At 42.8% G+C, this 16,094-nt stretch overlaps 2 protein-coding genes across 2 annotated transcripts; both read right to left on the bottom strand.

Annotated features, from left to right (window-relative positions):
• Positions 1-2,665: 2,665 nt before the first annotated feature.
• iffo1a (intermediate filament family orphan 1a) lies at positions 2,666-9,209 on the bottom strand (the record flags this gene model as incomplete). The annotated part of the gene is made up of 9 exons (XM_080838124.1): positions 2,666-2,855; positions 3,314-3,444; positions 3,679-3,771; positions 4,049-4,175; positions 4,477-4,649; positions 4,903-5,043; positions 5,628-5,723; positions 6,125-6,185; positions 8,212-9,209. The coding sequence occupies 9 exons, from the start codon at positions 9,207-9,209 to the stop codon at positions 2,666-2,668; spliced, it is 2,010 nt and encodes a 669-aa protein (XP_080694250.1).
• An 801-nt stretch (positions 9,210-10,010) lies between these two features.
• On the bottom strand, positions 10,011-15,465 carry LOC308363826 (glyceraldehyde-3-phosphate dehydrogenase-like). Its single transcript, XM_080836704.1, has 12 exons — positions 15,405-15,465; positions 15,009-15,048; positions 13,077-13,176; positions 12,775-12,881; positions 12,448-12,538; positions 12,197-12,312; positions 11,998-12,079; positions 11,715-11,866; positions 11,268-11,346; positions 11,091-11,174; positions 10,656-10,753; positions 10,011-10,554 (listed from the first exon to the last, which is right to left on the bottom strand). The coding sequence occupies exons 2-12, from the start codon at positions 15,029-15,031 to the stop codon at positions 10,485-10,487; spliced, it is 1,002 nt and encodes a 333-aa protein (XP_080692830.1). The 5' UTR covers positions 15,032-15,048; positions 15,405-15,465; the 3' UTR covers positions 10,011-10,484.
• Between the last annotated feature and the right edge of the window lie 629 nt (positions 15,466-16,094).

Consider the following 16,094-nt stretch of genomic DNA (forward strand, 5'->3'; position numbering starts at 1 on the left):
AGTCAGCTCAGGACAGCTTCTGGAAGGGAGAGACAGACAGCCTAGCTCTGTGCTGGGAAGCGAAAGGAAACAAGGGTCTTAGATGCAAAAAAGATACACTGCTCAGGCTCATTGCCTGGGAGAGACAGGAGACACACAAATACATTCAGCTCAGTGCTCTGGATAGAACCATGGCTTACAATGCCATGCAGCCTCTTTGAGGACAAGGAGACCCAGGAGCTTATCACTGCTCAGGTCTCCTCCTCGGCTTATCATTGAGAAAGATGTTAACAGATATCAAATGTTTATCTGTCTATCTACAGAGAACAATAAAGAGAACAAAATCATTAGAGATAGAGAGAGATCACTCCTTACTATGACAGATGATGATGAAGTAAGCTTAGCTCTTGGGAGAAAATCAACATTCAAAATTCAGGTCTGTTCAGGACTAGATTGAATTGATTATAGATCAAGTGGATCCAGTGACATCTTTCCTATTCAAATAGATCCCATGAAAGACAGCACACAGAGGGAATGTTTTGGTAAAATAATTTATTCCCAACACAGAAAAAAAACAAGCAACCAACAGGGGCTATTCAATCTCACAGATGTTACACTATGTCAAAGGAAAGCTATTCCTTCACATCTGTGTCTAGCTACATAGTGTTGACTTCACTTAATAACAGGTCTTTGTTCTGCATTGCTTTCATTCACGAACACAACCCAGTCTTTACTCAACCAATCCTTGAGGGATTGAAAAGTAAGGCTCATGTCTTCAGCACCCACACAGACAGGTCAAGTTGTACCGGTCTAGTTGATATGTTCCAGTACAGCATATTTGGCAGACATTCAATATTAGCTTCAGACTTATAACCGCTTCTTTTCTTTTTCCTTTTCACTTCACTGTAATTCAATGTTTCCTTTCTGAGTTAAACATAAGTTCATTTTATATTGTCATTTACAGTTAAATATTTTGAGAGAGTGGTTTAAAGACTGCATTACTGTACATTATGAAAGAATGAGTAGTGGTAGCCGTGTGGTCTGTTATGGTAGTATGATGCTATCTTAATCATTAGTCATAATTCTGACAAAGCTTTCATTTTTTTCGGTATCTGTCTTAACTGCAGTCTTACTGAGCAATACTGAGGCAATCTTTTTTTTGTCGCTCATCCAAATGCCTATCTTTTGTTTTAAGCATGTTAAGTATTTATTTTTCTCGCCATCTCTCGACACTAATTTGTTATCAGCTAAATGATGCAGAGTTGTTTATCTCTGCCTATGTACATACTCCTTCATAGAGCTCCTCGCAGAGGCGACATAAACTTACAGTATCTGAGAAAAAAATAATGATTCAAGGCTGTTTAAAAGATAAAATTTAAATATATAATAACAAGCTTTTAAAAACCAAAAAACTCAATTGCCCCAGAGGCAATTACACTGGTCATAAATGCTGAATGTTGGTCTATGCAGGATTTTACAATAGCTATACTGTTAGCTTAACTAAAGCTAAATAGGCTGACACTGGGCTCAAAGAAGAGTAAATTCTAGTAATTCTGACTCCCAATCTATGCTGAAGATCAGGATATAAACTGTGTGTGTGTGTGCTTCTAATGCTTAAAAAAAGCAAACTTAAGATATTTAGAAAAAGCAGAAAACCTATTTTCCATGACACGTTTTTGAGTAAGGTAAATAAAGACTTTGTTTAAAGATTTTATGAAACCCTTCACCGTAGTGTCGAAGTACATCTGATGACAACAAAGCTTAAACTGTACATCTGACATCAGGCTGCCGTTCCTTGGACTTGGTTAAGAAAGGTTGATGGGTACTAAAGATACAGTATCTGCCAATAGTTGACCAGTTACAAGAATTTTTGCAGTGGTCTTTACTGATGTATCTCTACTATATAACTAAAGACTGAGGTGAGGTATGACTTCTGAGGACAGTGCCTTCTTATTATTTACATAACTTGCAGTGGGTCTTCCACTGGTAAGAAATGGAATCTTACGATAAGGGAATGTGATATGTTTTCATTCGGTAAGGCTTCTTCAGTGGAGTTTTCTCACATGAGAAGATCAAAGGGAAAACATATTAAACCCCTAGACTAGTGACAGGTATGTGTTCTTGTTTAGAATATCTTCTGGAGCAGGGCTTTGACTAAGGATTTTCGAAGATTTAATTTCTTGTATAATAAATCTGCCGGTCACAGTTTGAATCCAAGTACTTGATGACTTGATGACCCATAGGTCCCCCGTGATGCCAGAGATGGGATGTAAGAGATGTCACCACTGCCTCTTCTATTAGTGATTGTATTGCGCAACCAACTAACAAAGTAAAGAAGTAATGAATGTAAGTGCTTTTTGATTTATAGTTATTTGTCTTGTTGTGTGTTTCACTTCAGGACAATAAGATTAAGTTAAAATGTGAAAAAAGTTTTGATTATTTTGTTCTCGTGAACATTTCTTTTTGTATTTGACTTGTACTAGTATGTATTTTTTAGTAAAAATAGCCCCTATGTTATATGTCTTCAAAAGTGCCATTGTGTCATGGAATAAGATTTTTTTTTCTTTTTGAATATTGGCAGTACGACCCTCATCCAGTAGAGGGAAGCATTGATTATAATGAGACAAAGCGACCAGATTCAGTTAACCATTGAAGCAGAGGCCTTTGCCATCTAGCCAATCAGTGGTTATGTAAACACATGTGGGGAGGTTTGGGTTGATGTTGAGCTTGAGGCTGAAGTCAGGGTTTTTTCCAGGTGAGATCCTGGAGGGCGGTGGTCGTCACCTCCAGAATCGGCTGGGAGCGGGGCCTTTCGCATCTCCTTTTCACCGTCATCGGCCTCTTCCACTGCCACTGATATCGGAAGAGGAGACTTTCTAAAGATAGAACAGGAGAGAACCAGCAGATCAGCAAAAAAAGAATGTGGATTTCCACATATCTGTTTAAAATAAAGAAGAACCTCTGTAATGCTGGAATGATCATCCCAAAATATGCTAAAATCATAATAAACTGAACAGCACAAGGTTGCACAAACCACTCTTCTATTTCCCAGCATGAGTAAGTCCATTTCTGGATCACACAATCAAATTAAGGAATGACCTGTCCAACATAACTCCCTGGTTGCTTGATTTAAAAGTAAGCACCAGTGGACACATAGATAAGGTACAAATGTATATAATTGTGTACCAATGGACCTCTTTGCTCTACTTATGTGAATAAACATACATTTGCGCGCGTGTGTGTGCGTGTGTGTGCGTGTGTGTGCGTGTGTATGTGTGTTTGAGTGTGCGTGTGTATGTGAGTTTGGTGTGCACGTGTATGTGCGTGTGTGTACCTGTCTCCAGTCTGAGTGATGAGTCTCCTGCAGGTCTCCATCTGCACGTCCAGGCCTCTCTTCATGCTGCACATCTCCATGTATTCATGCAGATGTCTGTTCATGTCAGACTTAGCTGTAGCCAGGTCCTCCTGCACAAATACACACAAATACAGACACACACACACACACAAACGCAGATACACAAAATCACACACACACACAGTCGGCTATATGCATAAGCCATATCTCTTTTTACACATTTACATGACCAGTTCTATTTGACGAAGACATAGCTTGAGGGGCCTGTTGATAGGCATGCTGTCTCGCATGCTCAAGGCGACTGCACTGTTCCCTTCTCCCTGGAGCGTGATCCTTTTGCTCACCTCAATCTGGTCTATAGTCTCCTGGTACTCCTTCTCTCGGGACTTAAACAGGCACTCGGTGTCCTTGATCACTTTCTCGATGGATTCGTCTTGCTGTGTGTGTGTGTGTGCGTATGTGTGTGTGTGTGTGTGTGTGTGTGTGTGTGTGTGTGTGTGTGTGTGTGTGTGTGTGTGTGTGTGTGTGTGTGTGTGTGTGTGTGTGTGTATGTGTGTGAAAGGAGAAAGGGAAAGAGAGCAACAAAAAAGGAAGAGAAAGAGCATAGACAAATGAGGAATACTGCAACTGTCAAGAACGGCTATACTTTTGGTTATAATTTTCACAGTCATTCAGAATTCCCACAAAAAATAGGACTGGAGAGGGGTGACTAACAGGAACCACATCGCCCTGGGTGTCCACTGCCAGGGTGCATCCTGGGAAGTCTTCCCACAGCAGCAGAGTCTCCTCTGTCTCCTCCCAGGCCAGGCTGTCGCAGTCATCGTCAAATTCACAGTCCCGCCTGCACACACAAACACACACACACACACACACACACACACACACACACACACACACACACACACACACACACACACACACACACACACACACACACACACACACACAAAGACCTCAACATAACGTCTCAAATGATCCAGTGACCACATTCTGCAATAGGTCTGGATCCATTTTGTGTGAGTCGTTTAAGTTGCGTAACATCAGCTGTGTTTGCCCTTAGGGATTTTAGAATCATTACCGTCAATCAAATAAGATTATAGAATAGTTGTAGAATAGTTTAACTATAATAAACTAGATCTTACAGTTGATTGAGCATCCTCTGCATCTCTTCATTGATCTGATTGGCTGACGTGCAAGATTCTACTTCCTTCCCTCCGTCCTCGCTCTCAGAGAGACTGATTGACTCGTCGCCCTCGTTTCCCCTGACTTGCGTCTGCTTCCTTGGGCGACGAAGTGTGGATGGGGGAGTGGCCACCTGCCCATGAAATAAAAGAGCTGTGTGTTTCTGTAGCTTCACTGGTGGAGCAGGTGCCAACACCACCAAGGTCATGCGTTCCATACCCCCAGGGGGCTCAATAATACTCAATAAAATGTTCTACAAATCAAAACTGTAAGTCACTTTGGATAGTAGTGTCTTCTATTTGACTAAATGTGCATGCGTGAGAGAGAGGCTCTGGCACAGGTGCTACTAGTGTACAAGGTGAAGCAGAGATCATAGACATGTGTACCTGGAAGATCTCGATCATATCCTCACAGTTCCTCTGATGAGCGACGTCACACAGACGAGCTGTGATGTCAATCCGGCGGCATATATCCATGTCCACCTTCATCGCCTTCTCCTGAATCTTGCTGTCCAGGTCAGACAGATCCTGGAAGAGAGAGAGAGAGAGAGGGCACAACAGGAAGGTAGTAAATAAAAAAATAAGACATGAGAAATATGAGGAATAAGGAATAAGACAACAGATACACCATAGAATATAAGGAATAAGGAATCAGATACATCATAGAATACAAAGAATAAGACGGCAGATACCCCATGGAATATAAGGAATAAGAAAACAGATACACCATGGAATATTAGGAATAAGGAATGTGTGGTGTAACTTCCCATTTTCATGTAAGCCACTGAATCATACAATAGTTGCCGTGAATATTTCTTGATGTCATCTTTCATTAAGCTGGATTCAAATGTTCCCCATCCTACTGCATATTATGGTCACGGAGGCCTTGGTTGCCAGCCAAAAGAGATAAGCAGCCAGCCTCAGCCAGCCTATTTGTACTGAAGACTAACCCTGCTGTTAAGCTAATTTTGCCTCCTGGTACTCAAAGCCTCCTCTCTGACCCACCTGGCAGGCACTGACCTGTTGGTCCCTTTGGATAACTTTAGCCACATTGTAATCACTGTGCTAAACTCATGTTTGGGAAACACTTCTAGTTGTGACACAAAACTCACATTACTCATCAGGCCTTTGAAGAGCACCAGCTCAGCCGTCAACTGTTTCACTCTCAGGGCCATCTCATCCTGACACACTTCACTCTCTTGGAGGTCCTACAGACACAGAGGCAGACAGACACAAAACCGATCATGTAATGAATATCATTTTTCTACATTGTAGCAAGCATACTACTCCAACACCACTAACAGTGATGACACACAGTACATCTTCTGTGTTTTGAGAGCTGTAGAATTGCACCCATGACTATTTTATGTCTAGCAAAATCAGATAAGACACAAGAGCACAAAGTCATCCAGAAAAGAGAGGCACTAAACAGAGATCATGTGTCATTTGTTTAGATACTTTTAAAAAGTATGACCACACACAATTCTTTTTTTAGTTTACATCTGGTTGTAAATAATAAAGCAATGCAACACTCTGAAATGCAATGTAGTAAGTGAAATGTGCTACATCCTGAAGACACCAAGAGACCCTTTGGCCAGAGCAGACCTACCTCCTCCAGCTCTCCAAGCCTTTCCTGGAGGTCCACTCTCACTGTGTACTCCTCCTCCCACCTGCAAACAATGTGCATCATATCTTTCAGTTTTTCCTATCACTGGGATGATAATCAATATACAAATAAACACATTCCAAGGAACTTTCAACTGGAATAATATTATATGGTATAATTGAATATGTAATAATTAAAGCAAAAGTACTGTCATTTGTTTTCTGCCTGGACCTGTGTCTCTTTCTATGGCCTGCTCAGACAACATGGAGCATTCTGGGAGGAAGTGTTTTAAAATCATCCTTTAACCCAGTCCATAATTAGCCCCTATAGGTTCCTTCAGTGGCATTTCTTATTGATGCTCAGTTGGAGTGTGCACCGTTGATGGGCTTGTCCCACTGGGAGGAGTAAGTGGGTCTGACAAGGACGTCCGGACTGGGATATGTCAAGATGCAAGGCGCAGCATTTACTAGTTAAACAGACCAATACCACAGTCGCTGATTGTGACCAATGCATTGTTTGTAATATTATATTACCATCATGTTACGCTGTAAGCCTGAACTCCTGCTGTCATTGTCAGTGTCAGACTGGATGCAGTTTCCATGACAACCACGAACTTGCTCAAATACACTGAAGTCATTGGAGTTGCATGCGTGTTAAAGTATTGTTTCCCTGCGCCATGCAGTGCTGTGGAACTCATGTGTGCTCTAGATCATACCTACCCCAACCAACACACAAACACACCAACAGACACACACTTAAGCACACGCACATGCACACTTGACACACACACACATGACTCACACACATGACACACACTCACTGCAGGGATGCAGTGATGGGAAAAAAACGTTATATAAGAGTTGCCCCAAACCTGTACTGAGACAAACGACATGAACGGACTACACAATGAGCAGATTAGCTAATACAGATAGCTGCAGTATAGCATACAGATCTCTCACGCACACCAAAGCGTCTCCAACCGCAGAAAAACGAGTGCTTCAAACGTCTAATTTTACCTCTTTCACCTATAGGGGAATAAACAAACTATCAACCAGAAGAAAAAACACCCTTTCCCAAGGAATGATTTTAATAACATGTGCAGCACATCCCTGCTGTTACTTATCAGGGCAAAGACATTAATCAAAGAGATGACTAGTACTGCAGAGAGAGCGAGCGAGAGAGAGAGAGAGAGAGAGAGTATGTGCGTGTGAGCAGGATGGAGGAGAACTACGAGGGGGAGGTGGGGAGGGAGGGAGGGAGGGAGGGAGAGAAACTCTCAGCAGAGAAGTGCTGCATTGCAGATGCAGAACACATAGGGGAGGGGGTTGGAGGCAGGGGCCAGGAAGAGAGGGAAGAGGGAGGGAGAGATGGGGAGAGGGAGAGAGAGAAAAATGGAGGGGGGGGGGGGGGGGGGGGGGGGGAGTAGAGAGCATGTGAGGCCAAATGAATAAGGGAGGGGGGTACGGGAAAAGGGCCTCTCTCGTCAGTTCTACACTTTGAGCTAATTCATCTCTTAAAATGGGATCGATTTAGACATTTAGGACAGTGCAGCTACACTTATTTTTAACAAAACATGCTCACTTGCTCACGGCTTTTCCTGTACACTCCACGGATGTGTATGAAGTGTTACAACACCAATGTCTGAGCTTAAGTCTTAACAATAGAGTTAAGAGCAAAAGGGAAAGACACTTCACAGGTTTTTGTCAATTCTGACAAAGAAACATAACTCCTAACACTGTGACAAACCTTTGCTTATATCTGAGCACTTGGACCATCTTTACACAGACTCTGTTGTAAACATACTACTACAGCCACTGCATGGATACATTTCACCCACTGTGGATGCCGTCTGTAAAGAGACACCAGGAAAACCAGCCAAGATGAAGCACAAATTAACCTGCCTGACCATGAAATCAATGATCCTGATGTGTAACTGGAATCTCTAATTTGTGCTAATCTGTTAGTTTCTAATTTTGTTTATCCAAAGGTAATGACAACACATGGGTCTAAATCAAACTTACTTCACCTGCTTCTTTCAAAAAGTTTGTTCAAACCTTAAAATCAGGGATTCAGAGAAGGCAGAACTTTACCTGTGTTTATATTCGTCTCTCTCTCGCTTGACTTTGGCCAACACGTTGTACAGCGCACGAATCTCAGGTGTGATGGTGTCAATCTGCACGCCTACTCCATCAGGCTGCATCCATGACACCCCAGGCCCCACTGTCCTAGTCTCTTTGCCGGTACCTGGGTACCTCCGTGCATGGTTGTAGGACCAAATGTTTCCAGGTAGGAACCTTGGTGGAGGGTTGCTGCATGTGGTAGTTCCGATACTCACAAATCTCTCGTTTATGTTGGATGTGGTCTTGAGTGGATCAGTTGGAGTAGCTGGAGTGATTGTTACATTGGAGTTGAAGTTGAAGTTGGAGTCTGTGATGGAGGGATTTAAAATCCCCATGGTTGGTTTCAGATCTGGCTCAAAAGTGGCTGCTGTGTTCAGAGAGGGGGACAACAGGCTCCCGGTCAAATAGGCTGCGTTGGTTGTATTTTGGAGAGGGATGAAATCTGGCCTAGGCGGTATGGGCCCAACAAACCCCGTCTGAACACCGATATCTCGAGTCAGTGGCCTTCTCCCCATTCCACCAGTCTCGTTGTGAGAGTCCAGCGCTTGCTGGAGCTGTTTCTCCAGAGCCTTATTTCGACGCTCAAGCTCATGAACCTTAGCCAAGAAGCAGCGGAAACGCAAATTGAGGGTCTTCAGGACGCTTATGTTGGACCCCAGGTCATTACGCAGTGCCATGGCGGCAGGTGCAGGTGGTGGCGCGCGATGAAGGCTGTTGTTATGGTGCAAGTATGCAAGCCCTGTGGGCGGCACACCGGAAAAACTGTCCGGTGCCGTCCCAGGGTATTCGCCCAAGAAAAGGTTCGAGTCATGGGCACCGTAAAATGAGTCGGGCATGAAGCCCGTAGTCGATGACTCTGATAGACCTGATAACTGATTCTGCTGCTGATGCTGGAGCGAATACACGCTCTCCCCTAGTAAAGGATTCATTCTTCTGTGAGAAAATCTGAAATGCTCGAAATCCGGCATGAACACCGATTTATCAATATATATACCACCTTAAATCGTTAACTGAAAGAAAAGGGTAGCTAACGTAACTCGGCTAGCTTCGTAAAGTAATGCACCTCTGTTATATATCCAATGACACCCGTTAGAGCCGTTTCAACACTTAAGGCAGAGTGCTCCTTAGATGACAGAAAGACCACGTATTAATGCTACAACAGAAGATGCGTGTCAAATAATTGAATGAAAGAACTGTATTAAAATGCAAAGTACCTGGCTATCCAGTGCCCGATAGTGGATGGGTCTTGGACAGTAGCGGTGTCACCACAATTCCTCACAGCAAAAAATAAACACGAGACTGCCTACTGCGGATCTCAGATGCAGTTTACCCGTATTACACGCGCACGTAATTTAGTGCTGTGCTATTGGTGGACCTGTGCATCAATTGCTGAGTCAATAGTCTCACATTTACATGTGTTCTAACGTATGTATCTTATATTCGTATAGCTTTAGTGCAAAACTATTTCAGGACTTGGTAAAACGATGAAAAACAGCAGCTATTTGCAATCGTGTCGCAAATGTTCAGAAGAATACGGTAGTCTTGGTACAAGGTTGACGTCAGTGTGACCGTGAAAGAGATGCGCCAAGTGGTAAAATAATCATGATGACGCCTTCTGAGACAGTAACAACCAATTATTCAGGTGATACACAAGCAATAATCACCAGGGCGACGTTTTAACAAAACCATGTTTTTGATTTAGTCTTCTTACGATAACAACAAAATAACAAAATAAGAAGAAAAAGAAGGGTAGGGAGAAAAATAAGAAATAGGATAAAAAAGTATTTTATCCCAACTTTACGAGTTGGTAATATTCATGGCATAATTCATTCAACATAATGAGCATGGAATGGGAAAAAAGCCATATACTGCAGAATGCAAATTGATGCTGGGAGACAGACAAAAGTGAAGGGTAGGCCTATATCTTATGGTTTTAAGGGACTTGAAATTAATGTAAATATCCTTGTCCTCTAAAACATCAGATCCTATACTGGAAGCACAATAGAACATAAACAGAGGACCTTAATTGTTCGAAAGGAATGAGGCGAATTATAGGCACCATTCTGTGACACACACACATCTTTACTTGTGGAGTGAGCTAGTTTTATTAAAAAAAAAAGTGATTGCAAGTGGAACTCTTAGTAGGGAATAAGGAGACAGATCACGTGAAGTGGAAATGGGTTACAGGAAAAGTATCACGTGAGCAGGTATGAGATTGTGTTAATGCATCATGTAAGGAAACTTCATTCCTTGGTCTGCATGTGGGCCATCAGGTCGACAACGCGGTTGCTGTAACCCCACTCATTGTCGTACCTAGTCAAAGAAATCAGACAAAATAATACAACATATTTATCATTTGCTATCATGTGTTATAAGGGTGTAATGTGCAATGTGTGCGATGTAAGGGGGCGTACCATGAAACCACCTTGACGAAGTGGTCAGAAATGGCGATACCTGCACCAGCGTCAAAGTAGGAGGAGTGTGGGTCGCCGTTGAAGTCTGAGGACACCACCTGAGGAGGCAGAATATATACTGCTGAATAAGGAAACTCAAGTAGATTCTATATTGAACAATTATAGTGTTCAAGGGTTTGTGCTTGAGCGTGTGTTCAATCATGTTCTTGACATAACTAATTGAGATGTTGATAGACAAAACAAACTCGAGGTCACCAAGGGAAATAATTATCTAACTGTATCCAGAATGAGTAGGGGGTAAGCAAGCAGGTTAGCAAGTCATGATTCATTTCAGTTGATCCTAATTATAGCGTTTGTGTTCATTCAGTAACTAGGCATTTAATTACACACAGTTGATGTAAACGTATCATCAGTCTGTAAGAAGCGAAATATTACCTGGTCCTCTGTGTATCCCAGAATTCCCTTCATTGGCCCCTCAGCAGCTGCCTGCATAACCTTCTTGATGTCATCATACTTGGCCTGGGATCAAGAATAAAGTCAGTGGCTGTGAGTTAATGGGCATGGTATGGAATGAATAAATAAAATGGAGAGAGTAATGAAAGCTGCACTCACAGGCTTCTCCAGGCGAACTGTCAGGTCAACAACAGACACATTAGGGGTGGGGACACGGAAGGCCATGCCAGTAAGCTTTCTGAGATACGAAAAAAATGTGTTATAATTTCATTACATTTCTCCACACTATACCAATAGCCACACAACACAACGTCCATTTGCTAAATCGTAAGAATATAGCATGTGCCCAGGATGATATGTGATCTCTAAAACCCCATAAAGAATGGACTAAATGCGTCTCAAGGGCTTTGTTCCCAACAACAAAACTACTCTTTTAGTCTGTAGCTCTGAGAAATGCTTGATTTTACATTAAGATTTAGTTCAGATAACTTATTTCAAAGCAAGGCATACATTTTTACTGAGCATCGGGGGTCAGAGTGACTTGAACTCTGGCCTTGACGTTGCTAGCGCCAAGCTCTAAGAGGGTGCTCAGGTTTATGCACGTACCCATTTAGCTCGGGAATGACCTTGCCCACAGCCTTGGCAGCACCGGTGGAGGCAGGGATGATGTTTTGGCTGGCACCACGGCCATCTCTCCACAGCTTGCCTGAGGGAGAGTCCACAGTCTTCTGGGTGGCGGTGACAGCGTGCACTGTGCTCTGCCCAACGCAGAAGACAAGCATAGCATCCGTTACAACCATTGCATTAGAAAATGAGTAATAGACCAGTCATACAGAATATGTTATGCTTTTAGTCAAAAGCCTGTCTGAACACAAAAGGGTCTACATACCATGAGCCCCTCAATAATAACGAAGTTGTCATTAAGGACCTTAGCAACAGGTGCCAGGCAGTTGGTTGTGCAGGAGGCATTGCTGAAAAAAAAAAAAATTGGGTCAAGACAGTCACAAGACATATACAAGTCAGACTCCGGATATATACCAGTCAAGTTCCAAAGATTTAGCCACACTGCTCAATATCGTCCGACCTACCTAACAACCGCCATGGAATTGTCGTACTTTTCGTGATTGACACCCATGACAAACATGGGGGCGTCTGCACTGGGGGCGGAGATGATGACCCTCTTGGCACCACCCTTCAAGTGGGCCTGACAGTAGAGAGAGCAGAGACCATGTTTATATCGTGATGACAAAGTTGTACAGAGCAGACAAACACAAAATGTAAGGAAGTCTTTGAGCTGAATGTACACAAACATGGTGGTGGTGGTGGGGGGGACACCTACCGAGGCCTTCTCGATAGTGGTGAACACACCAGTGGACTCCACAACGTAATCAGCACCGGCATCCCCCCACTTAATGGCGGTTGGGTCCCTCCTGCAAATGGAACATGCGTGTTATAGCGCTGTGAAATGCACCCGGGAATTATATGAAATCTGTATTGATTTGTACAACTAAATGCTGTTCAGTAGTCATACACTGCATTCTTTTTCAGACGTTCCATATGGCCATTATATAGATAAAGACCATAGGATAGAGCCCCTAACACAGTATGGGACTGAGAATATTGTTGAATGGCTGAGTCTAGAGGTCTGTTTGGCGCAGGCCCTTACTCGGAGTAGACAGTGATGGCGTTTCCGTTGATGACAAGCTTGCCTCCCTCGACTTTCACATCACCAGCGAAACGGCCGTGGGTGGAGTCATACTTGAACATGTAGGCCTGTCAGACAGGAGATTAGATGTTAATGGTGTCTCTTAGATGACTGAAAATACTATAAACATGATGTCACCAAAATGGGAAAAGTAAGTGTCTGGTCTTTCTATCAGCAAAATACAAATGTTGCTTGTCCATAATTTAACATTTTGTTTTTAAAACAAATTGTGTTTCCTGGTATGAACAAAAGGAAGACAGTACCATGTATTCGACATCGATGAATGGGTCATTGATGGCCACAATGTGTGCCTTGCCAGTGAGAATAGCAACACGGGTCACCAGGCGACCGATGCGGCCAAATCTGAAAGGACAAAGATGAAAGGTGTTTCATTGTGCAGTCCTGCTAATACACACACACCCACACACACACTTTCATAGATGCATGCACACACACACACACACACACACACACACACACACATGTAATGCACATATAATACACATAAAAACAAATATGTTTATGTTTGATTCTTCCGTATTATCTGTGGAGGGACTTCTGCTCTTTTACATTCTCCCAGCAGGGGGCAGCATCAGCCAACACATGCACATGAACACGTACGCACAGAAACAACCACACACACATACACACACACACACACACACACACCCACACACACACACACACACACACACACACACACACACACACACACACACACACACACACACTAACACACACACACACACACACAATTACACATTCACTCACACAACTGGAGCTAAGCCTTACATGGTCAGCGTATCTCAGCCGAAAACAAAAGGCCACATCTACACACCAAAGTCTTTGCCCTCTGCCTAATAAGGTGGCCTATTCAGCCAGGGTCAACAGAGACGACACAGACAAGTGAACTGAGACCAGAAGTCCAGGCTGAAGATGTCACCAGGAGCCAACAGCCTCCCGGATACGAGACAACTGTGGTGTATGAACTATGTAGCAGTTGATCAAACAGTTGCACTAGCTTCCTGCAAACTCGCCTCAGTGCCATGTGCCAGTCCGCCTCTTTGAAGAAGAGTAGTATCAAAACTAGAGGTGCCAGTCCAAATGTTCAAACCAATGTGGTCAAGCTGTCTCAGAGTATCAATTGTATGTCACTTGTGAACACCACTGCAGACACTAAGCTGACTCAAGTTTGTTTTGGCAAAGCTGTTCAGTGTTGGGACTGCAATGAATAGTTGGCAGGGGAAACGTGCAGTGCCACTTTAATTTGGATTATAAAAGCTCTACTGTCCCTTCCAAACGGTGGGTACATTTCAAAGCAGCTGCAGAAGAACACAGACAGAAGACAGACAGCTGAAGTAGTCAGCATGAATAAAGTCATTACAGAGAGCAAATGTTATTCTGATGCCAGCCAGAAGAGCCCATATGGTTAATGCATTTACTGGCAGGCTGAAATGTACAGCAGGCTATCCTGCGGGCCAGAAAATCATGTGTCACTGACAGAACAGACAAAAGAATCCTGGTCAGGTATTCTGCAGTAGGAGCAAAATATGGATGTGTGGTTAGACACATAACTTACACTTGACCATATTAGCTCTACTCTGTCAATGAAAGCGGAAAATGAATGAGACTGGTCCAGGACAGCATGGACTTTGCCTATGTGGTCTTTTCTCTGAGTTGATAAGAGTTAATGCAAGTAGGGGGATCATCTCGTGATACTATCACTATCAAGCTTACAAAGGCCCAAGCAGACACCTCTTGATCCCAGAGCGCTGCTTGGAAAGGTTGCTGCTCTAAAATTAGTTGGAAGGCGTACAGGAATGTGACAGCTGAAGAAGGGAGGGATGGAGTTGAGAGACAAGGTAGAGTGAAAAACTAAACAGAGAGAAGGACAGAGAGAGAGAGGGGGAGAGAGATTGAAGGAGACGTAACAGAGAGAGTGGCTGTGAGTTATATGACCTCGTAACTATTCTAAGCATAGAATGGAAGAGACAAGAGTGAGGTGGTTTGATGTTACACACGTATTCCCTCAACCCTTAATTTCTGCACAACCAGGCATTGGCATTAGTCTTATTTAATATTTCCTCTGCTCTGTCCTGGGACCTCTGAACCCTTTGCACTTCCTCTACAAAGTGAATTTACAAATGGAAACAGGTTTTTACTAAATATTATTATTTGAATGTAGTGCCACTCACCCATTGACTCCAAATTTCACCATCTTGCCGATTCTGTCTTCTAAAGGACACAAATAGCACCACACAGACTTAATCAGTTGCATCCGCTGAATGAAAAGTTTAGCTACAAGGTTGGATTATAAGCTAAATAGTAGAATATTTAATTTAAAAAAAACTGTTCATAAAAGAACATTTAACATTATTACTGCATACTAATGTCTGTTATTGAAATATGAAAAAAAAAGAATTCTAAAAAACTATCAACCAACTGCATGGACATTTTACACAGTTATAATGTAATATTGAATGCATTCCGAATACACTTCGCCGGGTTTCACCCAAACTATGTGAAGTTCAGGCAGGGGACAGATCTTCTGACTTAGTAATAAGCTTAAGTAAATCTGAAAGTAACTTTACCGTCTGTGAGGGGTCTCTGTCCCGTTGAGCGCAGTGAGCAACGATGAGCCCAAGAGGGGTGCAATTTATCCTATGACAAAAGACCCGCCCCCTCAAAATGTCAAGGTCGAAGAAACTTGACGCAGTAGACATGCGCCACTCCAAATATCTTGAATTAACGTTTCAAATCCCGTGTTTTAAAACACAAGTTAACTTAATGATGTGGTGGGTAGTTGCGGTGCAACATGTGTATAGAAAGTTATTGTTTACTGAGAATAAATATCAGACTGTATGGCTTGTTGTGGGTTCTTTTCACGAGGGCATAGGCCGCTTGATCGTACGTAAAAGCAACATTATCTGCAGCATCTCCAGGAAGACGTTCGAATGCGAGCATCGGATGGACTTCAAGTGTCGGAGTGTTGTGATTTGGATGTGGTCCGTAGGATTGAAAGGAAAAGTAGAGTAGACCGAGGACAGGTAGTACAGAGGGGCATGTCAGATACCTTAAATAACATATATCTTAGGGGTGGGACATTTTGAGGATGTGCGCCTCTTCAATCTGAAGATATCGTCATTTGGCATGGTTCAGCTTGTCACCACCTCCCTTTCACAATGAAAATCTTCTTGTCCTTAGATCATAGTTAAACAAATCTTAGATGACTGTGGTTTTAAATCTATGCTCTTAAAAAAATGACAAGTTTCAAGACTTGG

The sequence above is a fragment of the Sprattus sprattus genome, assembly GCF_963457725.1.
Source record: "Sprattus sprattus genome assembly, chromosome: 4".
Classification (NCBI taxonomy): domain Eukaryota; kingdom Metazoa; phylum Chordata; class Actinopteri; order Clupeiformes; family Clupeidae; genus Sprattus; species Sprattus sprattus.